Raw genomic sequence first — 26,517 nt, forward strand, 5'->3', positions numbered from 1 at the left:
CTTGGACAAAAAATCCTAACCATGTGTCCCTTCTCCCGGGTCACTCACTGAAGGCACATTGAATTATTTTCTAAGCAGTGCCGATTCTTTCTGCTTTGGGGGCCAGGATGGTTTCCAGAAGCACCCACTCCTTTCTTTGGTTCATAGTAAGTACATGGATATTTCTATGTGAGGGAAATGGAAGTCTTAGTTTTAAATAATTTGGGCTCCAATTCATATTTGAAATAGAATAAAATATAGAATAGGGAGCTGCTAATATGTAGCTTAAAATAGAGAAAAAAATCTTTAGTGTTTTGGAGGTTGATTGGCCACAAAAAATGGATTATGAATAAAATAGAGTACATATATAGATCTTATATATTAAATATACAATGTACACATAAATGTTTATAAAATTAAGGAACTGCCTTTCAGTTAGAAAGAGTTTAGATAGCTCATTTCATAGACAGAGAAATTGAGGCTGAGAGAAGTCAAACAACTCACTGTAGGTTACACAGCAAAGAAGAGAGACAGCTGGACTTTTTCTACTATAACGGTGATTTCTATTTAAGACTCTAATTCAACTAACACCTAGGCTTGAGCACAGGCCCTTGGGACAAAGGGCTACCACAGGGATGAGCAATTTTCATGGGCGCCTGGCCCACTGCAGTCTCGACAGACTGGGAAGCACCGAGGTAGCATGTGTGGAAGAGGTCACACAGCTCACTGAGTTGGCCCAGGCCACCTGGCAGCTGCACCGAGGCTCACACGGCTCCGATACATCAATGTGCCGGGTGCTGCGCTGATGCATTATCCCCAGTATTTCCTCTAGAAACCACAGCGATGTTGGGAGACAGAGACAGAAGATCTCCTGCAGAGAAAATCAATACCTGCTACATGGCGCCCACCTGGGGTTCCAGCCCTGGGGCCATGAGCCCCAGGCCACTGAGCCAGCGAGGGGAAGCCTGTCTGGAGAGGACACTCATTCAGAGGCCACATAAAATTACCTTTCAAGGACCACGTATTTTTATTTCACTGACGGTCCCCTTGGAGCCTAGATGACTTTTTACCTTCGTGCTGAGTAAATTTCCTCCTCCGGTCTCCACTCCATCTCAACCTTTGTCTCTAAGAACAGTTTTTAATCATGTTCGTAAATGTGAACCTAAAAATACTCTTAAAAAGCATAATTTTCATCTTATTTTTCAACAAGTTAGTACTTCTAGGTTCATTACTCAGTGATACATAAATTTAAGTTGGAAAAGATCATTTGATTTTCCAAGGCACAAACCATATATACTAACATAATTTACAAAACAAAACACAAAAAGCTACAATCCTCTTTTTTGGATTCTGGTTGCTCAAAAATCATAAAACCTGACTCGTTTCCTAGAACCCTATTCTAACAAATCTCTTCTCCCAACCCCCCAAGAAAATAGAAAGCCCAGGTTGATTTCCTGCAATAAGTAGTCATTTAATTAAAGAACAAAAGTAACAGGAATCAAAATGCTGCAGCTGTATTTTTTTGTTAGACATTATATAAAAAACGCAAAAGTATAATACAGTAAATCATTTTCTGTAACATGAACTTAAAGTGTTCGCAAATTAATCATGATCCGAATAAAAGTGTCTCTTCAACATAACACTGAATGACATTGTGTCGTCACATGTCTCTCCAGTCAGTGGCCGTGGAGTGGTGAGCGCGCCCTCAGTCACACTGCAGAACTGGCAAACAAGCTTGAAAGGCAGTTTTCTCCTGGCAGAGTGACTCTGGGTCTTAACTGACCCCAACAGTTCACTCGTCAGACACCAGACAGTGAGTGTGTCCTCTGGTTTGTCCTCTTACGGCTCAGTGCGGCCATGTTGTCACCTGTGTGTGATCCTGCGCCTCTCACAAACACAGCAGGTGGCCTCGAGCCCAACTTCAGGAAAGTTCCCTGATGAATGCTCAGTGTTGGTATCAAAAATTAAACGCAAATTCTTCTCAGAAGAAAATCTCTATGGCCTGTGGAATCTAAAAATTATTTTGAAAAAAATAAGGTTATACATTTCTAAGTTAAAACTTCCAAAACCGTCCACAAATAAATGTGTTGCTATTAAAAGCTTCTTAGAAGTCCAACCTGTAAAACTGAACACTGGTTAAAGTAGTGCACAGTCTCACAGGGCTCCCAAGGGGCCCAGAAAGGAGTTACAGCCTGAATTCTTAAAACGACCTAAAACAGTTTGAAAGCTGTTAGTTAAACCTTACAGTATCCCAGAAAGCTGGGGCTTTGCTGAATCAGAAGTAATGAATGGATGAAACAAATTATTGCAAACTAGTAAAGTTAATGATTTTGCTTTTGTAGAGCTGGTAATGTGTTCATGGTATCATTTAATAAACTTAAGAAAATCTCGTATGACTAAAAATATTGTTCTTTTAAAAACTGACAGCAGGTGCAAAAATGTGGTGGTATAAAAATCTTAATTATTTCCTGATGCCCAAGTTTGGGGCTCACTCTTAAAATTCTGTCATCTAAGACAGCTGTCAAGGACGTAAGAGAGAAAATGCATATCTTTAGTCAACATCTCTTTTAATAATGTATAATAGGAAAACAAATATTTTGACATCATACAAAGAATATGTAGTAATTATATCCTTTTTTCTTCACACAGAGTGAACGTTAAAATAACTCTGAACCTTTTACTGGAGAATGTTGATTTCCTAAACATTTTTGAGTGTTTTCAACAATCAAAAATAAAATGATCCATTCCCTCCCAATGTACGCCAGTCACAGGGGAAGGGAAACCTTAAAAATTTGACTATTTACTTGCATCGTTTTCTCCTGCCTTTCCAGCCTCCTCTTCTGCCCTTGATACATTCATCCTAAACTGTCTTGCACGGTGGAATTCTAGGGGTCCTGTTTTTGTCCCTACATTGAGCTTCCAGAGTAGACCTTTTAAATAACCATTGTTGTGGCCACTTCGTGACAGAGAGACAAGGAAAGGAATCCATTATTTTAGTTGAAAGCAGGGTTTTCTTTCTCTGTATTTGGGGCTTGAGCATCTTTTGACCAAGGGAGAAATGACAAAGCAATAGGACGCAGGACTCCTGTGCACCTCACCCCTCTGGGAGGCAAGGTAGATGAGAACTTCAGGGAGTATTACTTGTCTTGGCTCTGGACAGGAGGGGGGGAAATGCTGAACGACTACGCAGCCACGTGAGCAAAGGGATGTAAGTCTTCCCACTGCGTCAGCAACAAGAACGCGTGTGTCATCTTGGCTTATGTCACATGAACACAGATTCACCTTGGTGGGAAACGTCTCGATTCTGGAAGAACTGACCGATACATTCCCACTGGAACATAAACGCCATGAAGATGGGACCCTCCTTGATCTCATCCTACAGTTGTTTTCTCAGCACCTAGAATGGTGCCTGACACATAGTAGGTACTCAAAATATTTGCTGAGGAAACAAATGTTCTTTGAGCTTTGGGGAGCATTAGCTTGTGCTAAAGGTGTGAATATAAATGTAAATGAGACAGGAAAACGTAACTGGGAGAGAGAGTAATTGCACAGAACTCCCCTAAACCCGGGCGTCCTAGAAACTGGGAGACTTGTGAATATTAGAGAAGGGGAGTGAAATGCACAGACTAGTCACTTTCATGCTGTGAGGTTAATATTCTTAAATGTGCATCAACTACTTAAAAACACCAATGATTGTGCAGTACTGTCCTTCATAATCGCCTTTCACCAAGCTCTAGGAGAAACCATGGGAACAAACCCCACTTTTAATTGGGGAGCATTCTGTCTGATAAAGACAGCTGTCTGCAGAAATACTGAATTTGTTTACCTGGATACATAGTTCCTCATGGCAATTTTCTTTTTTAAATAAAGACCACGTAATAAGCACCATGAACTCCATACCAATAGAAATCTGACCTTGTCAAATGCTTGCTTGATGCGTGCACCTCCATCTCGTTACTTTTGTATTCATTTAGTTCTTTGCGGATTGCTGCCTGCAATGTAAAACATCACGTCGTTTTACAGGACATCAAAAAGTTGCCACAGGACATTAGTAACCATACGTATGGATTCACACCCATTCCTAGTACTCGCTGACTTCTGTTATTTTTTATAATATATTTCAAAAAATATAACCAGGAGTCAGTCCCACCCCGACACGTCTGCCTTTCTCCATGTTGGTGCAATGTCCTCGTGCATTTATTTATAACTCACGAATTCATTCTCAGCAAGAGTGAGGTACACTTAGCCATTCCAGCAAACCCACTGGCTGAATGTATTATATTCTCTTCCTAAAGGCTTCAAGAGTTCTGAAAAATCGCCAGAGGCAGGAAGGTACGATCGAAAGACTGCAGACACACACTTCTGGGTTTAAATGCTGCCAGACGACCGACTTTGACCACCGACAAGACCTTAGCAACTCTCAGCCTTTGCCAGTCACCTGTTCGAGAGCATCTCAGGGATTTCCCCCCCTTTCTTGAGGATTAAATGAAATAACTGACAGGCTGGGTTCAGGAGGGGCCGATTAGCGGCTCAGTGAGTGTCAATTCCCTCCGCTTCACCCCTTAGCCTCTGGGACCCACTGCCACCTCGGTCTCCCGCCTCTGACCATTCCATTCAGACTTCTCAGGAGGGTCCCAGAGGCACCGGGGCTGGAGTCCAGGTCAGACTCCAGAGTCACCTGTCCACTGCAGAGGCGTTCCTGAGCAGTGTGGCTCTCTCCCACTCGTCTCTGTCCCTCCTGTAGCTCATCTGGCTTAAACTTATGCCATCTAGTCTCTTTGCCAGCCTCTCCTACTTCTGACTCACCGCCAGACTAGGTGCCTCAACTTCCACATTCCTGACACTGGAATGTCTCTGTTGTGGGGGTGTCCTATGCATTCTGGGGTGTTCATCAGCATCCCTGGGCTCCACCCACTAGGTACCCCCACTTGCGACAACCAAAAGTGTCTCCAGACATTGCCAAATGTCCCTAGGGGCAAAACTGTCCCCTCGTTGAAATCACGACCCTGACCCTGGATTAATATCTTTGTGAAACCAACATGTGGTCAAGGCATAGCCTTAATTTGAACAGCTGATGGCACCCGCTGCCTAAGAGCAGACTTCCTGGCCCGATATGATCTGCCGTATCTCCCAGTACTGGAGCCGTGACCAGCACGGACAGGCCAGCCGTGCACCTTGTCTGCTGCCGACAGTCTCGTCCAGGGCTTGTCGGCGCGTCTGTCGTAGTCCTGTGCTTTCGCCACTTCCACATAATCGCTGAATCGTATCAGAATTTTTCTGTCTCGCAGCTCATCAACTGTGGGTCTCTGAGTAAGCTAAAATCAAAGAGCATCGCGTTAGGGAGCACTGGACAAACGAGCTTTCTTAAAGTCCTCTAAGCAAACCGTGCATTTCCAGAAATAAACATAAAACTGAAACTGTGAGGCACAGCTCTGCCGTACGTAATGCCGAACGTGAAGGGCTTAAATCATACACTCTTGTTCCGTTTCAGCAGGACGGCCCTGTACACAGCACAGGCTCAAGGAAACGCGGATGAATTAACTTAGAACCCACTTTACGGCAGCAGCTGCTGCTTTTCAATTGCCGTTAGATAAGCTTTTTAAAATGGGGACAGATCAAGTTCAAATGCTAACTACTGCTCGTGGTCCTACGTCGAGCTCCGGGAGGATCGTCTCTTCATTTCAAGCAGTACAGGCTTTATTATTATGAGCACAGTGGAGACACCAGAACACTTGAGTTTAGAGACGCTCAGGGCTTCCAAAGTAGCTCAGAGTGCCCGGAGCTGCTGCCATAGTAAGTTCTAGCAACCCGAGTCCCGCATACCAACACTTAGAGCTAATGAAGTTTTCTGCATCAGGAGCTTCCAGATAAATTGGAGGTGACTGAACTGTCTAAAAGGTAACCAAAAGACTGATACCCAGGTATGCATGCTTAGGCATTGTATAAAGGCCCCAAATAAAAGGAGGAAATGCCCAGTCAACACCTGGCTTCCTGGGAATAAAGGGAAATGGCATCTGGATGGTACTGCCACACCACACCACTCCTGGGCTGGGGAGGGTCCTCTCGGGGGCATGGCTGAGTCTCATGGCACTGTTTTTCGAGTGTTTGGGGAGTGAGGTCACTGTTGCCCCGGAAATCACTGATCAGGGTCACAGAGAGATGTCTCGCATTGCCATCCCACTTGCTACAGAACCAGCTCTTCTCTACTCCCCCTTCCCCCTTAATATTCAGGAAATGAGTTGCTTAAATTATAGTACCTTTCTTGTCAACCTTTGCTTGATTTCTCTTCTTTCTTCCTGCTCTGTCTGATCATTCCTTTCTGTGAAAGATGAAAACAAAAGCAGAGGGGGCAGGTTGAGACTTTCTTCTCTGTAGCGGGGGTGCACTCAGGATGTCCCTATTTCTGAACTGTATGTGGGCTATCACCTGGAGGTGACACTTTTTTCCGTGTCACAATTTGTTTTCCCCACTGTGCCAGTCACTGCTCTGCCTGTCACACAGAAGTATTTGGAAGGGAAGCTCTGTCGTCGTCCCATCTGCTGGCCCTTCTCTAGGCCACCCATAACCACACCGATGGCTGCTGTGCATTGATTTTCAGGAGAAACAGAAAACAGACCTCTCTCCTCTCCAATCAAACGTCTTACCTCTGTGTGTGTATTTACCTCTGGGAACATAGATGGCAAACAAACACAGGTATATCGGGATCCGTTTTATGTCACATGTATGTTCAGATATACATAAGAATGAATATTCACAGAATGGTCCCTGCTTGCTTTTTTCCCCATTTAATAGGTATACGTCCTTTTAGCCAACCACCATAAGATCAAAACCAGCCTGTTCCAATTCTGGCCCGGAATTGACACTTTCGGGGACTATTTCCAATGCGGACACTCAGGAGCCCAGGGGTCTGTGTGGCAGGAGACAGAACACAGACACGATGTGCCTTAGCGGGGCTGCGTCTCTCACCCAGTCGGGCTTTGCCTGGTGAGTTGTGACTGAACCTCCAAGCCGTGCTCACACCTACACTCGGGAGCTAAAAATAGAGCAGAATGCCGAGATGCAGCGTAGAATCCGTCCTGGCCCTAGGATACGAGATAATGAAAGGCCTATTTCTAGTGCTCTGCTGCTAAATAAAGCCTCACGCCCTGACCTGACCAAACGCACTTCCATCCCCCGGAAGGGCTCCTGCCTCAGCACTCCTCGGGCCCCGGAGGGAAATCCTGCTGCTTGCACTTCACACAGTCTCACACTATCCGCCTTTACGGAAAACGTTTCAAACATCCATGCGCCTTGGACGGGGTGTGTGGGTGTTTCATATACTAGCCCTTGCTCTCTCAGCAATTTTGTTTTTTCTTTAAAAAAGATTCATCTCGCGTTTTAGAAAAGGAGATGAAACCCGATTATGCTCTTGGCTCTAAATGCAAGTGACATACCGGAAGGAAGCATTTGTAAGCTGTAGTCAGAAAGCTTGATAACACAATCAGAAAACAAAATTGCGAGAGTGTCACATATAAGACCGACCACGAGGGTTTTAGCGATGACAGGAAACTCACTTCTCAGGTTTCCTACAAAGAGGCCATGGACCTGCCAAGTCCAGCCTCCATGCGGAAACACTGAAATCAGACCTTGCTTTCCTTCAATCACGGATGAGGTCATCATCACTACCGAGGTCATGTGAGCACAGGTGCCTTGGGAGCTGTCCTGGAAAGTGCCCAGCAGCTCTCCTCTGGACCAGGTACTCTATGGGGCGCTGCCTCCAAGACGTCCTACCTGGGAGCTCGCTCCCAAAGCTCCCCTCAGCGATGGGTGAGTGGGTCTCTTGTCCCAGACCCAGAAAACCCTGTGCCTTTTACAAGCCAAGGGAGCCCTGAGCAGCAGCTCCATGCCCAGATTTCCTGGAAACAGTGCCAGGCACGTGGCCAGCCATACGCAAAGCTCCATAAATCATGAGGGATATATGACTGCTCCCGTGCAGGGGTGAGGTCATGACGATGGGGCCAGGCAACCTGGGAACGCACTTCAGCTCTGCCCCTTTGCCAAGCGTCATGTTAAGAAGCCCTGTGACCTGGCTAAGTCCTGGCCTCCTCCCCAGGGAAATGGGGACAGCAGACGTCATGACTGCTGTAATGATGAAGTGAGGGAACATAAGCAAGCGCTGAGTAGGGCGCCCGGCACCGAGTGGGCCTGACACAGACTCAGCATTTCTCACGTCGTCACATAGAGCGGCCACGGGATCTCTTGCTCTCATATCCACGAATACACAGGCCGGGGTCTGAGTGCTCATCAGACACGACTGCAATTAGTCGTGAGCTGCCCACCCGAAGGGGGGCAAACGCAATGTGAGGACATTCTCCGAGTGGATTACAAACAAGAGCAATAGAGCAGGAGTGTTGGAAGCCTGTATCAAGGGCCCGCAGTTCTACACGGACTGTAAGTGGTCACCCGTTCTCATCCCCACAGAACAGAACAAAAAACACCCCCCACACACTGCCCTGAAAGTCTCAGGCTCTCCCACCCGGGGCACTCGACAGGCTTCTGGGCGAGGGACACACCTGACTGCTTCAAAGGCAAGGAAGGGGCTGTCGTGAGCACACGGAGGAAACGGTGTCCCGTTTGTGCGGAAGGTGAGTGCAGTCAGGCCGTCAACGCTGGCCATGTCCACTCGCCAAGCCCTGGGTCTGTCTCAAGGCTTCCGCATTTACTTGCAAAGACTAACAGAATCAGGAGGGCTGCGGTGGGGGGACCTGGCCGTCTGTCCTCCACGGCCGGGAGGAGCCCGTCCCAGGGGAAAGGCCTCTGCCAGCCACGGGGAGCAGGCCACTCCGAGCCCCACAGTCAGGTCCTGGAGACTACTTTCAGGACATCGGTGACTTGGAAGCTTGAGAAATTAGTGACTTCATTTGCTAAAATTCAAATATTTGGTAACATGGCCTGACTTTTCCATCTGCTCACTTGATGAAGCATGTTATCAACAAAAAGCCTTTCTGTAAATTCTCAGACAAGGCCTCATTCACACAACATAGAATAGTAGTCTCCGCATCGTAAGTTTAAAAGGTAGAACAATTCTTAAACTGAGGGCTATTTCCAACAGTCGATAAGGAGGGGATTGTCGGAGGCACTTATGAAGGCATCGAGGCAAGGAGAGGGGAGGAAATCAGCCAGCACCCAGCACCCAGGGCACGTGCTCTGCTGGCTGCTTTCCCACAGAGAGTCCGCCTCGTAACTCGGTAAAAAGATGTTCACGGAATAAAAAACCAAAGCCAGAGAATGTCCACAGGGTTCACCACAGAAAGAGGAAAAGGAATGAAAATACTTTAAAAATCCAGGCCCTTAGAAGACACTTTTTGCAGAACATGTTTTGAAAACTGAAGTCTATTGACCAGATACATAAGGACCAGCTGAAAAACACTTTCTAAGAGGTTTACCTCCCAAGTCATCGATGACTTTAATGAGATGGGACAGTGTTCTCTAGACAGTGGAGGCTACGTGTGGACACCTGTGTCCATCCAGCACTTATTGTCACCACATACCTAACTGGGGACACCCAGTGGGCGGGTACGATGCTGGGAGGGGAGTGCCCAGAACCATGCCTCTCTGATCCAGACAAAGCTGCCTGCTTTACGCCCTCCAGGTTTTATGGAGGGGGGTTATGACCCTGTCCACACCGAGCCTGTCGTCTGCGGCCATCGGGAGGCCCCATCCAAAACTGCCAGGGAAACCTGCTCAAAACCCACACGGTAAAAATCTATATATAATATAGGTGCATTTCCCTTAGATCTACTAATTAGGGCTGACTAATCAAAGAACCCTGAAGATGGGGACATCTTCCACTGTGCCAGGAGGATAGCTTTTCCGCCCTATATTTCAAAGGGGGGTGTTTCTGGGTGTAGCAACTTTCCTTAAGGGCTCGCTTCCAGAATTGCTCAGCTGCTCAGACTTCTGGGGACACAGCAGGGGGCTGGGCTGTGAGAAGGGAGGGCACCAGGGCGAAACTGCCCACAGGTGCTGGTCCAGCCACAGCACAGCCTCAGCACACGTGCGGGGACACCCAGAGGGATCCCCAGCTACTCACGTTTCAAGATGTTTCTTCTCTCCAGTTCCTCCACGGCAGGTCTTTGGCTTAGCCGTCTGCGGAAAAACACTAGAATTACATTTTGCACCATGGTGGCTGCCTGCAAATTGCACTCAGGGTCTGCAAGGTCAGAAGCGGCTGTAGCACCCCTCAGGATCGCTCCCCAAAAGCTGCAGGAGATGAAGGGGACCTCTGGTGGCCGCCTCTTGCTGGCAGGTCGAGTCAGACCCCCCCGTGGGAGGGAGGTCCCCACTGTCACCGGGCAGCGCGCCTGCCCCCTCTCCATGGGCGGCTCCTCATGTCCAGGTCTGGGCTCAGCTGCCCAGCCTGTCGGGTCCTGAAGGTCCCCGGGGCCGCGTTTGAGCAGCACAGAGATCTGCTCAGGAAACGCTGCCTGCCAGGTGGAGGGAGGGACGCCCCGGCCTCAGCTTCTGCTGCGTCCAGAGCTGGGGACCCGGCCTCCGAGCCTGGACACCTGCCCTGCGCCTGCTGCTCCTGCCGCTGAACCAGCCTCCTGCGGAGACAGCGTGACTGAGGGCGCCCCGCCTCCCTGCACTGAGCCCGCAGCCCCAGCGAGGGAGCGCGGGTCACACACGGGAATCTCCTCCACGCGCAGCCAGCGCCGCGCGCCCAGACCCCGTGTTCCTGCGATTGAAGACAAATCCTGATTTCCTCTCAAATGGCTTCTTATTGAGGGCGATGGAGGACGCAGCCCCCCAAATACAGAAATAAATGAAAGGCTCGTCTGGAGACAGAGGCATAATTAGACATAACTAATGCCAAGCTCCAATTATTTTTATAACTCCAACAATGTTATCCTTGGGTCACAGCCGGAAACCGCCCCAGTTCCGGATCTTTCAGCTTCTTGCAGGGAGACCACGGAGCTGAGTGGCGGCATACCCAGGACGGGGGCCCTGTGCTTTGTCCCAAAGAGGATGCTGCCTCCAGAAACATTTGTCTCCTACTTAGAATCCCTGTCCAAACACAAAGCCCGGGGCGTCCCCAAGGCTCCGCTGCTCCTCCCTCCACCCCCAAACAGGACAGTTTGCTCTTCTGTCCCCTGGGGGCGGGCTTTGTGTGTCTGCTGGCTCCGTGGGTGGCTGCTTCAACAACCTGACTTGATGTTGGGGGACAGGAGCCTGCTCCCTGACGACTCCTGGCTGGGAGGGGCCTCCCCACCTGTTTGTTCCCAGCCACAGGCACAAAACCCAGCTCGGTGGGCGGGACTCCTCAGCCTGGTCAGGTCCCCAAATGCCATTCATTCATTCACCCCATACATGACTGTACCGGGCAATGTCCCAAGCCCCAGGACACAGTGTAAAACCAAGAGAAGCCTGTCCTGCCCTCGGAAAGCTCACAGTCTGTCGAGGAAGGCAGACAGTCAACAAATGAACAAAACCAACCCAGAAAGCGGCCAATGTGTGGACGAAATAAATGGGGGCGAGGAGTGAGGGATGAGTGAAGAGGCAGGGAAATTTAGGGGAGATCCATTTCTGCTGAGACCCCATGAAGAGGAGGAGCCAGCCAGGAGGATCACACGTCTCAGACACAGTGCCCCCTAGCTGGGCCTGAAGATGGGGGTCAGGGGGGTAGGGCAGTAATCAAGGCAGGCTTCGGGGAAGAGGACACTTTCACAGCAGTGGACAGTCCGTAGGGGCAGAACCTGGTGCCCAGTGACTGTTAGCTGATCGGCCAGGGCCACCTGAGGAGGGAAGCCACAGACGTCCTCAAACCGGAAAAGTACCCCAAGCCTCCTGACATCCCCCCTAAAGAGGCTCTTTCTTCTTGGAGCCTTGTCTTCTCTTCCAAAATGGGGCCTAATAATAGCTCTTCACGGAAGTGTGAGAACTGGAGGAGAACACACAAAAGTGTCTGTAGCAATGCTGCTTGGGACCTACTAATTTCCCCAAAAATGTCTCAGGAAAACCCAACCTGTGAGTGGCCCGCTGGTCATGGACCGAGTTCCCAGAAAGGCATTTCATCCAATACAAACACCTTAGAAAAGTGTGGACTTCTTGCGCCACCAAAATCTGTGTGTGCCACTAGCCCAGAGGGGAGGCAGGCTGGGTCCTATGCTCATGGCGGGACTTTATCCCCCGGGGCATGAACAGGTTGAGAGCACAGCCGGCCCCAGGGCACCTCTGAATGAGCTAAGAGGGGCAGGCGTCTGGGTGGACACAGCCCTGTAGGTACACAGCAGCGAGCAAAGAGCAGGCTGGGTTGTCACTAACCCGTCCCAATACCCAGAGGGAGCGCAGGGCTGGACGAGGGGACCCGGAGCCCCAGGCAGCACTGCCAGCCCGAGTTCTCCCCGTGTGCTTCTCTCCCCCAGGTCCAGGAAGCGGGTCGGGGTGGGGGCGGTGCTAAGGGCAGTGCCACAGGTCCGGGGCTCCACACTCAGCCCAGCCCAGGAAGATCGCCCTGCACCCAGGACCCCACTTATGACGCTGTGAAGTTCTGCTTTGACCTTCCTTCATCAGCTGTCTAGTGAGCACCAAGGACATACCCGGGCCTGGGGATACGATGCTGAGAAGTCAGACCCAGCCCCGCCTTCAGAGAGCGCAGGCTCTAGTGGGGACAATATTCATTCTGCTATCGCAGAAACCACTGTACGTGTCTGTGATGAGCGGTGCCAGGAGGAAGACCCCAACAGCGCTATGAAAGCCTGGCTCGGTGGGTTGACCTGGATGGGATGCCTCCCTGGAGGGTGATGCTTTAGTAGAGACCCAAAGGATAAGTGGGGACCGCTAAGCAAGGAAGGGAGGGAAGAACTCAGGAGGCAGTGGGGAGAGCACGTGCAAAGGTCCTGAGGTCGGAAGAAATCCTGCAAGAGCCATGGAGCCTGAATGGCGGTGTGTGCACAACCGACAGCAAGAGAGCTGGACAGGGTGGGGGTAAGGGTGTGCCAGCTTGGGGTGTGCATTCATAAGCACTGTCTGGACTCCTCAGATTGCTACCCAAGGAAGAATAGAGCAGAACCTGCCACCAGGAGACACGGCCTGCCCGTGGCCAGGAGACCTCAGCAGACAGGACGGACAGGCGTCCCAGGCCTGTGAGTAGTGAAGGGCCCCCTGAAACATCAAAGATGAGGGGACACTACTAATCCTAGCCTAAGAACACTGCAAATTCCAAATTCATACATGGCAGACTGTACATACAGAGGATGCCAAAGAAATGTATACACACTTTAAGAAAGAAAAAACTATTAGAATTACGCTGATGGGAACCACTTTGAGCACCTCTTGTCATTGCAGAGGTCAAATGTGACTTGCATTCATCTTTTGTTATTGGTATATATTGAGTATTACAATTTTAATACCATTTTTCCCTTTCTTAAAATGTGTATACAGTTTTTCGGCTCCCTCTGTATATAAAACATAACGTTCCGTCCACTTGCTGCCTGAAAATCAGTTCACTCTCCACGCGGGATGGGATGGGCACAATCCTACTGTCACGTCATGCACACAGCACGACTGTGCCTCCTGTACAGACGAGACCATCGACGCGCAGAGAGGCCATGTGACCAGGTCTCACTGCCCACAGACCCTGGAGCCCACACAGATAGGTGTGAGTGGCAGGAAGGCGCAAACGCATGCCCGCGGCCCCTCACCCGCACTGTGCAGCGTGCCCGGGCGGCCCAGGGCCGGGTGCTGCCAGAGAATCCTCGTTTTGGCCCCTCACAGCCAGGGATCTCCAGGACCTGTGGGCACACGGCCCAGGGAGGCTGCGCTGTGGGGGCTGAGGGGCCCCGGGCCTCGGGGAGCAGGCCAGGCAGGGCTCAGCACCCTGAGGGATTCCCTAGCTCCCACCCACAGCTGCTCCCTCTCCTGATTCAGAAAACAGTGCTGCTGTGGTGACGATGACGTGCAGATGTCGCCCAGAGCTGGGGAAGCCAGTCTATTTTTGACTCTCCTCCTTGAGGAGGCCGGCGTGTGTAGCTCATTACCGTGCCTTGTGAGGCAGGAGTGACACTGAGAAAAGAAATGCCAGGAGAGAGGCCCCCACCTGTGCACACAGGAGAGACGGGGGTACAGCGGCCTGGGCACCAGGAATGTGTGGAAGGCCCTGGGGAACAGAAGGTAAAGGCAAGGAACGCCTGGAAGGGGCAGGGTGAGGGGGTGGCCCCTGTGGACATGAGTCGTCTCGGGGCCCCAGGCTGCAGGGACGTGGGGACCCACCCACACCACTGACCCCTCGAGCCCTCCTACTTCCCTCACCAATGGATCTGTAGTGAGCCCTGCTTCCCACCTGACCCTGTGCTGTGAGTGTGGGCAATGCCTGGGGAGGGAGAGACCGGCCAGGGAGCGGGGATGAAAGATGGAGAGGAACGGGTGGGGACCAGCGCCAAGGGCCACACACAGGCACAGAGTCCGAATTCAAGTCCCAGCTCTGCTACCTGCCAGGGGGTGACCAGGACCAATGCCCTCCCCTACCTGAGCCACCAATCCCTGGCCCAGTGAACCCATGGGGTCCTGAGGGGGTTGAGAGCACTAAAGACAGGAGGCCAGCTCATGAACAGGTGGTATCGTTATTATTAACCCTGGTACTGCTCCTCTGGTGTGCTGAGCCCAGGTCTCCCCCAGCCTCAGCCAACAGAGATGCCACCCTGCTGGCAGCCTCCTAACCAGCCAAGATCCCAGAAAACAGTCTCGCCTCAGACACTCCCACCCTCCCCCATCAGACGCTCCCGCCCTCCCCCATCAGACGCTCCCGCCCTCCCCCATCAGACACTCCCACCCTCCCCCATCAGACGCTCCCGCCCTCCCCCATCAACCGCTCCCGCCCTCCCCCATCAGACGCTCCCACTCTCCCCCATCAGACACTCCCACCCTCCCCCATCAGACGCTCCCACTCTCCCCCATCAGACACTCCCACCCTCCCCCATCAGACACTCCCACTCTTCCCCATCAGACACTCCCACCCTCCCCCATCACTCACCTTCCCCCATCACTCACCCTCCCCCATCAGACACTCCCACCCTCCCCCATCAGACACTCCCACCCTCCCCCATCAACACTCCCACCCTCCCCCATCAGACACTCCCGCCCTCCCCCATCAACACTCCCGCCCTCCCCCATCAACACTCCCACCCTCCCCCATCAGACGCTCCCACCCTCCCCCATCAGACACTCCCGCCCTCCCCCATCAGACTCTCCCGCCCTCCCCCATCAACACTCCCACCCTCCCCCATCAGACGCTCCCACCCTCCCCCATCACACTCCCACCCTCCCCCATCAGACGCTCCCGCCCTCCCCATCACACTCCCACCCTCCCCCATCAGACGCTCCCGCCCTCCCCCATCAACCGCTCCCACCCTCCCCATCAACACTCCCACCCTCCCCCATCAGACGCTCCCACCCTCCCCCATCAGACGCTCCCACCCTCCTTCATCAGACGCTCCCACCCTCCCCCATCAACACTCCCACCTTCCCCCATCAACCCTCCCACCCTCCCCCATCAACACTCCCACCCTCCCCCATCAGACGCTCCCACCCTCCCCCATCAGACGCTCCCGCCCTCCCCCATCAACACTCCCACCCTCCCCCATCAACACTCCCACCCTCCCCCATCAGACGCTCCCACCCTCCCCCATCAGACGCTCCCACCCTCCTTCATCAGACGCTCCCACCCTCCCCCATCAACACTCCCACCCTCCCCCATCAACCCTCCCACCCTCCCCCATCAACACTCCCACCCTCCCCCATCAGACGCTCCCGCCCTCCCCATCACACTCCCACCCTCCCCCATCAGACGCTCCCACCCTCCCCCATCAACACTCCCACCCTCCCCCATCAACACTCCCACCCTCCCCCATCAACACTCCCACCCTCCCCCATCAGACGCTCCCACCCTCCTTCATCAGACGCTCCCACCCTCCCCCATCAGACGCTCCCACCCTCCCCCATCAGACGCTCCCGCCCTCCCCCATCAGACACTCCCACCCTCCCCCATCAACCCTCCCACCCTCCCCCATCAGACGCTCCCGCCCTCCCCCATCAACACTCCCACCCTCCCCCATCAGACGCTCCCACCCTCCCCCATCAGACGCTCCCACCCTCCCCCATCAGACACTCCCACCCTCCCCCATCACTCACCCTCCCCCATCAGACGCTCCCGCCCTCCCCCATCAACACTCCCACCCTCCCCCATCAGACGCTCCCACCCTCCCCCATCAGACGCTCCCACCCTCCCCCATCAGACACTCACCCTCCCCCATCAGACTGTCTCAGCACCAGCTGCCCACCAGGCAGAGAGAGATGGGTGGTGACCCAACCTGCTGACCACTGCTGTCATGGAGTTGCTGTACCATCACACCAGCTCTCACCCCATTTGTCACTGTCTAGTGACCGTGGGCTCTAGAAGCCGACCCGGGCCGGCAATACAGAAATACCCAGTGTTTGTCAGATACTCCGGGGGCTCCCCACACTTCCCAGCCCCTGGCAGCTAGGCAGGGCTGTGTGGCAGGTTCTGACTGATAGCTGGGAGAAGAGATGTCACTTCTGCGATGAGCAAGGGGAATCTTCCATGTACTCCTGTCCCCTCTATGGCACCAGGGGACCTTGTGCAAGAGAGCAGACCCTCAAAACTGAGCAGCCAGGCCAGGCTTGGCATGAGGAGAGCTCCTGGACAGTCACCCAGACACACGGTGGACTTTGCAAGAAATAGACCCATTCTCGGCGATGCTGCTGAGACGGGCTGTCACTGCACGAGCCTCACCTAAGCTGACCCATGGGATGCACAGCTCGGGCAGGCCACCACTGGCCATGGCAGCGGCCTTGCCCCCAGCGCACTGTGCCACTGAGGCCAGAGCCCACCTCCCACCTCTGCCAGGACAGCCCAGAGCCTGCTCCAGCAGCCCTGCGGTGTCTCCCTGACAAGCCCCTGGAGCACCCTGAGCCTCACTTTCCTTACCTGCCCAGTGGGGCTTACAGGGGGCCAGGCCCCCGCCCCAGGACCTGGCCACACATGGGACTTGCTCCCACACTCTGGCCATGGCCCAGCTTACCCCTTGGCCTGCGATGGCACCCCAGCCCCCACCTTTCCAGTAGGAGCAAGTCCCCCGTCCACTCCCATAACTGCTCGTTCCTCTGACACTCTCCGCCTTGGCCAGAAAAAGAGTCCTGACTCTCAGCCTCCTGAGGGCAGGCTCCAGGCTGACTCATGCTCACTGAGAACAGTGCTCCGGTGGCTGGGCAGCTGCCACAGAGGAAAAGAACCTGCGTCTTGGCCTAAGTTCCTCAAGATCTTCCATCCTGACCCTGCCACCCCGGACCTTTGCGCACAACTGGTACTCACTCCCTCTGATCCTGTCTCTCCCCCAGAAAGGGCTGATGACCAGCAGCCCTCTCGGGGGTTAGTGACCGGACCTCGCAGCCCACGCCAGGGCCCCTTGCTAGCCCCCTCCTCACACACAGGATGGCCACAGCACTAGCAAGCGTTAGTAGCCACAGGAAATTCCAAGAAGTGAAGGGAAGCTCCACTGCCCACACTTGGCCCCAGCCGCCGGCTTTGCCCCACATGTCCACTCCCTCCACGGCTCAGGTCTGAAGTCACCCCAGCGTGGAGCAGGAATCCAGAAGAATTCCTGCCAACCAAGCAGAAAGCCTTGGAGAGCAAAGCTGCAGCTGCTGAACAGACAGCTCCACGCCCACGGGGACACTGGCTATTCTGCAAGCACCTTCCTGGAAGCACTGAACCTACTCCACCACCAGTCTTGAGTCACGGGGAAATGCTGGCGTCCCTGCCTGGGACGGGACTTCCCCAGGGTGGTGCCTTCATCGCCATTCAACAGCAATTCCTATGTGCTGGGCACGGGGTTCCCGTGGGGCGCTGTCAGGGCCAGCAGATAACCATGGACATGTGGGCAGGCCTGGGAGAGAAGGTCAGGGAGGGGACGCCTCTCCAGGGTGTGACAGGAACATGAGGCCACAGAAAGACCAGGCATAGGCTGCAGACTGAGGTGAAGCTAGTCCGGCAGCAGCACCCCCTGTCCTCAGTCACCCCGTAAGGACCAACACCGGCCCACGTAGGGCTCATGTGGGGAGGCACTGGTTGCAGCCCCCACAAGGGGTAGCCCCGTCACAGCGTCTCGTGACCCCAGGCACTCAACATGCACTCGTCCGGAGCCCACCTCCTGACACTGCTCATCCTCCGGTGTCCCTGTCATGGAGAGTGGCACTGGCCATTATCCAGTCACTCACCCCAGGCCCCTGATGACCCTTGGCCCTTTTGGTCCTGACCCTCAGCCCCAGGAACCCCCACATGCTGGGTTCCATGTGCCGACACTTCTTACGTGCACCTGCCTCTGTCCATCCCCATCCCCACGTGACCCAAGCCACCAGCCTCTCACCTGGACATCTGTGACCGCCTCCGTGGGCCCCTCGCTGCTTACACTGCCCCCTCGGGCACCACATCCTTCTCCCATCACACCCCACACGCGCTGCGTAACAACGGTCTATACCACGCCCTTTACTCCGTCCCTCCCACACACGTTATCTTAAAAATCAATGCAGTGTCCTAGCTGTAACATGAAGGAGGAAGGAAGGTCAGTTCTAATCAAATGACACAGTCAATCCATAAGTGTTCAGTGGTAAAGGTGTCACCCGCTCAGACCTACATGAAACAATCACTGTGGTGACATCAGCTACCAAGGCAGGGGGCCAGGAGTCCCCTACTGGTCATTCACCGGCTCCGAGAGATGCTACTGTGGGGGAGCCGCTCCCCAAAATGGACAATGGTTGGTCAGGGTCTGAAGGAAACAAGGACATGCTTCTGTCAATGTCCAAGATGTCCGCACTCAGGGGAAGCACCCCTGTGTTGAAACTGCGAGTCACGTAAGTGCCACAGTGCATTTAGGTCATTGTAACAGGCTCTGCACCCGCGTGAGGGGCCAAGGGTCGGTGCAAGTCAGCTGGAGTGGGGCGAGTCCTCCCTGCCTAGTACGTGCCCTCGGCTGCTGGGACACCAGACCTGCTGTCCTGCCCCCAAATGCAGAAATACTGTCACTGCAACAACCAAGTTCACCGAGGGTCAAAGGGGTGCTGCTCCAACCCTGAGTTCTGGGGCAGCCACCTCACCTCCTCTGAGAGGCCCCGCAGGCTTGAACGGGGGGCCCTTCCTTTACTGCCACTGTGGGCTTCCTGACATCCAGGAAGGTGTGCTACCCCAAGAGCACCTGCGAAACGTGTTCCAGCCAAAGGCTCTCTGCTGTCACCCTGGGGGCCAGACTCCTAAGCTCCCTCCAGGGCAGGGGGCAGCTCTGGGGTCCCCCCAGACCACCACTTCCAGGGCAGCAGTCCCTCCCTGTGCCTGGAAGCAGAGTTGTAATGGGAGAATTACAGGAGCAATGCACACGGAGACCTGTGGGCACAGCGCCAGCTCCACCTGAGCACTGAGCAGCTGCCACACTACAGCTCCCTCCCTGTCTCTTCCGCTGTTGCCGTCTGGGTCTGCAGGCCTTCCCGTGGGTCACCCAGGACAACAGGTGACCCCGGGGGAGGCGGACATGGCCGCTGACAGGCACTTTCTCTTTTTTCTCTCAGCCAGGTAGAGCAGAGGAAATTACTCAACCTGACGCCCAGCCCTGTCTAATGCTATTTCTGAAAGGAGGCACAGGGCCTGAGTGAGGTGTGACGGAGAAGAGTGAGTCCCCTGAGGGGACTGTGACCCCCTGCAGGTGGCAGGCTCTGCCGTGCAGGGCCATGGAGTCCACTCAGGAAACAGGTGGGTGAACGCTCCTTTCCGTTGTGCTGGTGGTTTCTGACCAGTGTCCAATGGCTTCGGAGTGGCTGCCAACAACTCAATGTGTAACCCAGCAGCTGCATCTGGGCAGAGGGGCAGGTGGGGCTGTGACTACGGCCTGTTTTTACCACGTACATAATCCCTTATTCAGATTTTACAAACTGAAACACTCCGTAATGCTCCGCACGGCCTGCTCCTTGGCAGAGACCGTGGTCAACTGGGCACAAACGTTTCTGCAGCAGCGGCTGGGTGCCCGCCCTGCCTGGCCGCCACCTCCCTCACGTCCTGCCCCAGCGGCTCCTGGTGACTATCCTGCTGCAGACACTGCATTTCTCACCTGTGAGCTCTTGCCCAGGCAATCCCCTGCCAGGCTTCCCAACCCCACCTGCCTGGGGAGGGTCTCCCGGGCCAGCCCCACTGCGCTCCTCTCTCCAGCCGCCAGGTCAGGAGCCTGAGCAGCCCGCAGCTCCCCAGGTCCCTGGACCCCCGGCCCCTCCTCCACAGAGACGCTCATCCCCTGGGCTGCCTCTCAGGGTCCCCACCCCTCCCTCAGCAAGTCTGAGGGGCACTTGAGGCCCAGGGCAGGGGCGCAGCAACACTGCAGTGAGCAAGCGAACACCGACAGCGAAATGCCCAGGCAGAGAGAAGCACCACCTCCATTTCCATCTGTCCTTGATTTTAGAGAAGAAACAGCGCCACTCTACACACCAAATCGCTCCGACAGGACAGAGAGGTCCTCAGTGCCATTGAGAAGTGCCCGACCCTCACCAGCCCTGAGAGGAGAGGTTAGGAACCTCGGGAGGGAACCCAGGACCCCCCACTGCACCCTGGGCACCCCAGCATGCTAGGAGCACTTCCTGTGCCCCCCCCCATCTGGGGTGCACATCACACTCTCTTACTGGACCTCACTCCCCGCCCCCGGGTCCTGAAGGCAGTGCCTGCATCCATTTGGTTCCTTTCTCCTCTCCCAGGGCCCAGGACCGAGGCTGGCTCTCAGAAGTGCCTGTCCTTGAACTGAAATGCTGTGCGGGAGGGTATCCCTGAGAAGGGGGCAGCCTATCTGTCCACGGCACCCAGAGACCCCTCAGTTACCTTCTCCCTGCTCCTCCTTCCCAGCTTCCTGCCACCTGCCAGCAGCCCCTTGGCCCAGCATTGGACAGTCGGGGACGGGGCCACATATAAACTGCCAGGGGGCGCTCGCTGAACCCACAGGGGCTCCACGTACACGCCTCCGAACAGACTTTAGAAATCACTGCCACCCAACGGGAATGTCTTCATTCACGCATCCATCTGTTTGTTCATCTCTTCCTTTCCCCTCCATCTGTCTCCACAGAATTAATTTGAATACTACAACAGCAGACACTGCTAGTCTACCCGGTGCCCATTCTGTCCTTACGTAGCACCAGAAAGCTGATTGTACGCAGTGCGGCATCTCTTCCAGCAAAGCGTGGCCATGCGAAGAGGCTCTGACCCAGGAGCCATGTGAGGAGCTTCTGGGGAGAACCTTCCTGAGGAGCTGTCTCAGCTGCCATGTGTGCACCTTTGGGGCCACAATGGGATACCTGGAGGGTAAACGCCAGCGTGAGGATAATTGAGCAGGAAGGGAGAGGAGCCCGAGGGGTCTGTGATTGTGGGACAACCATGCCAGGCCTGACTGCCTACAACTACTCCATGGGGCAGGGTAGTTCCAGGCTTGGTGTCCAGAGCCAGCTGGCCGGCCTGAGTCCAATCTCGTGACTGTACATCTGAGCAAACCTCTCTGAGCACTTACAGCTTAGGCTTGAGTGAATGCAGGCAAAGCACCGTCCGTGGCACATAACGTGAATGTCACAAATGTTACTGGGCTATCATTGCATCAGTATTACTGTGACTACTGTTCGCACCAGTTAGGCCCCGATTTTGGGGAAAGCAGGGCCGGCGGATTCACTCCCTGAAAACACCTGTTTCGCTGGCTCCGATAGGTCGAGTCACTCACCTGGGCTCACTCAGTCCACAACTCCCAGCCAGGTGACCTCCGCACCCGCCAGACCACCTGCCCCTCCGGGTTTGGGAATCCTGTTTGACACTGAAGGTAGGTTGACAGTGTTCCGCATTTTCTTACAAAACACACTGTACCTTCCTGGACAGATTCCCAAGCAACCAAGGAAAACAAAGAGCAGCTGACCCTGTGAGGTGACTCACAGGACAAAGGACATGGCCTTGCTTCACTATGACCCAAACAAGGGAGGCTGCGCTCGCCCTGCAGGGTCCACGGAGCCCACACGCAGCCCTCCCTCCCTGCTCACCCCAACTTCTACCCAAAGACCAAGGTGTGTAGTTCTGTCCCCCAAAGTGTAGGTTTTGTGAGACTTTCCCCGGTTTGGAAGCGCTGTTTTCTGATGCTGTTACCTCCATCTGAAAGCAGAACGTGCCGGACGCCCATGTTACAGCCACTGCTCTGTGGGGCTGGCCTCGCCTGCCTCCCGGGCCGTGCAGGGCCACCCAGCGTCCTCCCTCCAGGGCAGAGGTCACACCGTCCTCCCCACAGCACCCCCCAGGGCCCGCTCACAGCCCTGTCCCACCAGCTCCTCTTGCATTTTTGTAACAAATCCTTGCAAGAGTCCTTATAAATCCTGGCATTCTTCCTGACATTCGTAATACTTGGGGGCAGGCTCCTTCCCATAGCAGCGGCCCCGGCACGTGGTGTCAAGTTCAGGGTCTGGGATGGTTTGTCTGGATAGAACAGACCTGATCTCAATGTACCCTGAGGTGTCGAACCAGAGATGGAAGCCCCAGGAACACGCCAAGGCTCTCTGGAGGGCCGAGGAAGCAAGTCAGGTAAATCTGCTTCATCACGGAAAGGAAGCAAAGCAGAGAAATTGCCAACACCAAGAGTCTTTGTTCCTGGGAGCTCAGAATCCAAAGGGGACTGCAGACAGCTGGGCCTGCACATCCCAGCAAAGGTGGCCGGAATCTTGGGATCACCACCCCAGCAGGTCACTGCTGGGGGCGGGGGCGGGGGTGTCCTGGGCTGGACCCACAGGGTCTGCAGGGAGCTGGCCGTGCTCCACTGTCAGCCGAAATCGCCCTGCCCAGCACAGCTGCACTTCGGTTGAAGAGGCCCAGGGGTCAGTTTTCTGTTCAAGAGTGATCTTGGGCACAGTGAGTTCTTTATTAGTCTGTACATCTACCTTCTTTCTTCCGTTTCCTAAAAATCCTTGTAGAGACTGGCCCACGGGCAGTTCCAAAGACTGAGCCGACGAATGTGCGTTCATAGACGAGGCGTCCAAGTTTAGCAAGTTCAGCCCTTGAGATTCCCATTCTGCAGTCGAGCTGGTGCTGAGAGAACGTCTCGTGTGGTCCTCGTGGAAGGCTGTGCTTCAGCTCGAGAGCTCTCCTGACCCTGAGGCCAGCGGAGACCCCCAAGGCTGCGGTTCCCAGGTCAGCCGGTGAGACAGAAGCTCAGGCCCAGGCCCCCCTCAGCAACCTGACAACGACCTTGGCCTCCCACCCCTCCCCCATGTCCTGTTTTACCCAAACAGAAAAAACAGGTAAATGCCTTTACCCAAACCTAAAATCCCAAAATATTCAGTAAGTCCACTAGCTCGAGCTCCACAGGCTTTCAGGACAAAGAAAAGTGGGTTTCAAGCCCCGCTATTTTTGGGGGGTTGCATTTAATGCCGCCCATGTCCAGTAGATGGATGGGGCTCATTAAACCCAAACACACAGCAGCCTGTCCTGTCCTCAGTGGTCAGTGGAAAACAAACCACCATTCATCAGCCATCTGTCTGTAGAAGTCACACGAAGCCAGAGGGAAGGCACTGTGGTAGGAAACGCACCAATGACGACAGGAAAACCCGACAGAGCTCCATGCCGGGCCTTTAGTACCCTTGAACTTGAGCTGGCAATGCTCACAACTGCCACCCCATTATCTCAAAACCACCAGTGGCGTCTCCTCTACCTGGTCTTCATGCTCCTACTGTGAGCTCATCCAGGCTCAGGGGTTGAACCGTCACTGTAAGTGCCAGGGACACCGCCAACTACGCGTCTCCCTTCCTTCTCACATCCCCCTGTGTCTATCCTTTACTATACACAATGAGGCATCGTGGACTTCTGGGCATGCCTCCCCATCTCTGTACCCAGCCCCTACCTGCACGTTGCAGGGACATGAAATCTCTGTAAGTGGGGGGCATGCACCCCAAGAGGTATGCAGGGGCATCAGATGCTGCAGGAGAAACCAGGGCTGCTTTCCCGTGCTCGCGATTTCTCCCTGTAAGTAACCTGAAACATTCCCGTATGTCATAGCAACCACGGAGAAACCACAGGGTAGCAGGCAAAGTTTGCATGGATTTCTAAGGACAGCAATAACGATTGTTATTATAACAGTAACACCGGGGGCTGGCTGTGGCGAGGCCCCGATCACAGAGAAGGGCTACGATATGGGTGTTAGAGGCTTGTTTTAAGGATCGAGGCGGTGACACGTGTACAGCGTCCCACATGACGTGGAACACAAAGGTTCCATCTAGGGCTGCTGACACTGAGCAGGCACAGGCCCCAGCCCGGTGGGTATGGACATCACTGCTTCATTCACACGGACACGGACCAGAAACTGGACTTGGCCGTAGTATGGCGTGCTTGTCCTGGGCTCGCGGGCGAGATGAGAGCGGGACGTGGTGGCATGAGGTGGTGAAGCCCAGTGGTTAGGGAGCAGGCCTCCCAAACCTCCTGTCTGGCTGCTTGCTGTGAGACACTGGGACACCCCTGCACCTCTCTGTGCCGTTTCCTCACCTGCAGGGATGCCAGTCCCTGCCAAGGGCTGCAGTTGTGGCCGGTGCCCTGGGGACAGTCAGGGGTCAGCCCTTCCTCTGTGCTGCTGCTCCGGTTGATGTTGTCATGAATTCTGGCCTCAGAGGCTGGTTCTCCCTGTTCCACTTATCTGAAATTTACGGAGGGCACTGCCTCGGAAATGAGAATTGTCAGCCACGCAGGTGCAGGTAAAAACCCACCGCAGAACAAAGGCCCCAAGGGACCCAGCTCTGCCCATTTCACTCGGACGCCTGGATGGAGCTTCAGTGTAAACATGGTCTCCACGGGTCAGCATGTTCTGTCCCCAGGACCTAAGACAGACATGCCTCACCTGAGCACAGCTAGACGACGGACATTCTCTGAACTCAGCTGTCACACTGTCCTGTCCCTTTGGCCCCACAGACAGCAGGGGGAGCTGGTGGGCTGAGGCCACGCCCACAGCGACGCTTTGTGCCCCCAAGGCCTCGAAGCACCTAGACCTGCAGGCAAAGGTCCCCTGGGAAGTCAGCACCCAGGCTCAGGGGGTGTGTGTGCTCTGGGCGGTCAGAGGCCATGTCACCCGTAAGGACGACCCGGAGGGGCAGGCAGCCTCAGGACCCCCCCAAGGGAGCAAGGGCGGGGAAACTGAGGTTAACGACCTAGGCTCGGCTACACAGCCCAGCTGGGACCTGCTCAGCCTGACTCCGGGGACGCTGACCCCCTCACAGGAGCGGGGGACCATGCCACGTCGTTACCATTTGCTCCCACTGCCTCATGTCAGATTGGGCAGCGCAGCACCGACCTCATGGGCGTGATGTGTGGGGAACAGAAGCAGCCAGTTGCCGTCCGGTTTTTCATCTCACCACACGGTCTCGAAAGCACCTGGTCCACCTGGGGCTCCCAGAGTGACCTGACCCCCTCGCCCCCGTCACCCCCCAGCAGCTAAGCGGAACCTCCCGACTGCCCAACAAAAATTCATCGCTGTTTCCTCTGGGGCTCAAAATCAACCTTCACAGAACTAACCATTCTTCTCCTTCTTCTAAAGTCTTTCACTTAAACGCCCAGAAGTGGGACACTCACTTAAGATGTGCAAACTGTCATAAGACTCTTCACACACACTCACTGCTCCATGACTTTCGAGTCACGTGGCTGCCAGCAGTGTGGGATGGCACGTAAACCATGTCACCAGGGCTGAGTATCCTTATTTAGTTTGTTATGATTTACATTAATTGTGACATTATTAAAAAGTATTTAATATTTGAAAATAATATTATGGGAACGTTTTATTGTTGTTTCCACTAGGGGTGAAAGGTTCTTTGTTACTGTGAATTTTTAGGTCTGTGGTTGCTGGCAAAGTTGAATTCTTTTCCGTATGTTCGTTTAGTAGGTTTGCTCCCTCCCTCCTGAGACCTACAGTCCAGGCTCTCACCCTCAGACCTCTGGGTCTCACTGCGTTCCTTCACAGCTGGCCTTCATCCTTGAATACAGACGTGGTCTAATCCAATGCATTTGTCCCTCCTCATGCTCTTTCTTTTTTTCTTTGTTTTTTTTCATTTCCGGAAATGTAGCTCAGGAAAATGACCCATAAAAAGGAAAACACTGATATGTGAAAATGAGCATTGCAGTTTTATTTTTCAAGATATAAAATCTCTTGAGGGTGGGAGCAAACGCTGGACACGTGTCCAGCTTTTGACAAGCAAAGCTGGACATGTGTCCACTCCTGAGATACTTGACCACTATTAAAAATGCACATTTGAATACCGTGTAGCAGGGTGAGAACACTCTGACATCACGTCAGGTGGCCAAATCTCACCTCTGCTAAGAGGGCCTCCATAAAAAATGGGCATGTTTACTGACATTTCTATAGTAAACTCTAGAAATGGATTTGAAATCATGTATAGAAAAATACACCCCATAAAGATACAACAAAGAGTTGTGGAAATTGAGGCAAAGGGCATATG

At 53.9% G+C, this 26,517-nt stretch overlaps 1 protein-coding gene across 3 annotated transcripts in view; it reads right to left on the reverse strand.

Annotated features, from left to right (window-relative positions):
• Window positions 1–335: 335 nt before the first annotated feature.
• PHACTR3 (phosphatase and actin regulator 3) overlaps window positions 336–26,517 on the reverse strand; it is a 165,937-nt gene continuing 139,755 nt past the window's right edge. For all 3 annotated transcript variants that reach the window (XM_081033805.1, XM_081033807.1, XM_081033806.1), the window contains exons 9-13: window positions 10,052–10,107; window positions 6,237–6,298; window positions 5,154–5,294; window positions 3,895–3,971; window positions 336–1,990 (exon numbers count right to left, since the gene is read on the reverse strand). In XM_081033805.1, coding sequence (XP_080889931.1) covers window positions 1,975–1,990; window positions 3,895–3,971; window positions 5,154–5,294; window positions 6,237–6,298; window positions 10,052–10,107 — 352 coding nt within the window. In that variant the 3' untranslated portion in view covers window positions 336–1,974. The remainder of the gene's footprint in view (window positions 1,991–3,894; window positions 3,972–5,153; window positions 5,295–6,236; window positions 6,299–10,051; window positions 10,108–26,517) is intronic.

Source organism: Rhinolophus hipposideros, assembly GCF_964194185.1.
Source record: "Rhinolophus hipposideros genome assembly, chromosome: 22".
Taxonomy (NCBI): Eukaryota; Metazoa; Chordata; class Mammalia; order Chiroptera; family Rhinolophidae; genus Rhinolophus; species Rhinolophus hipposideros.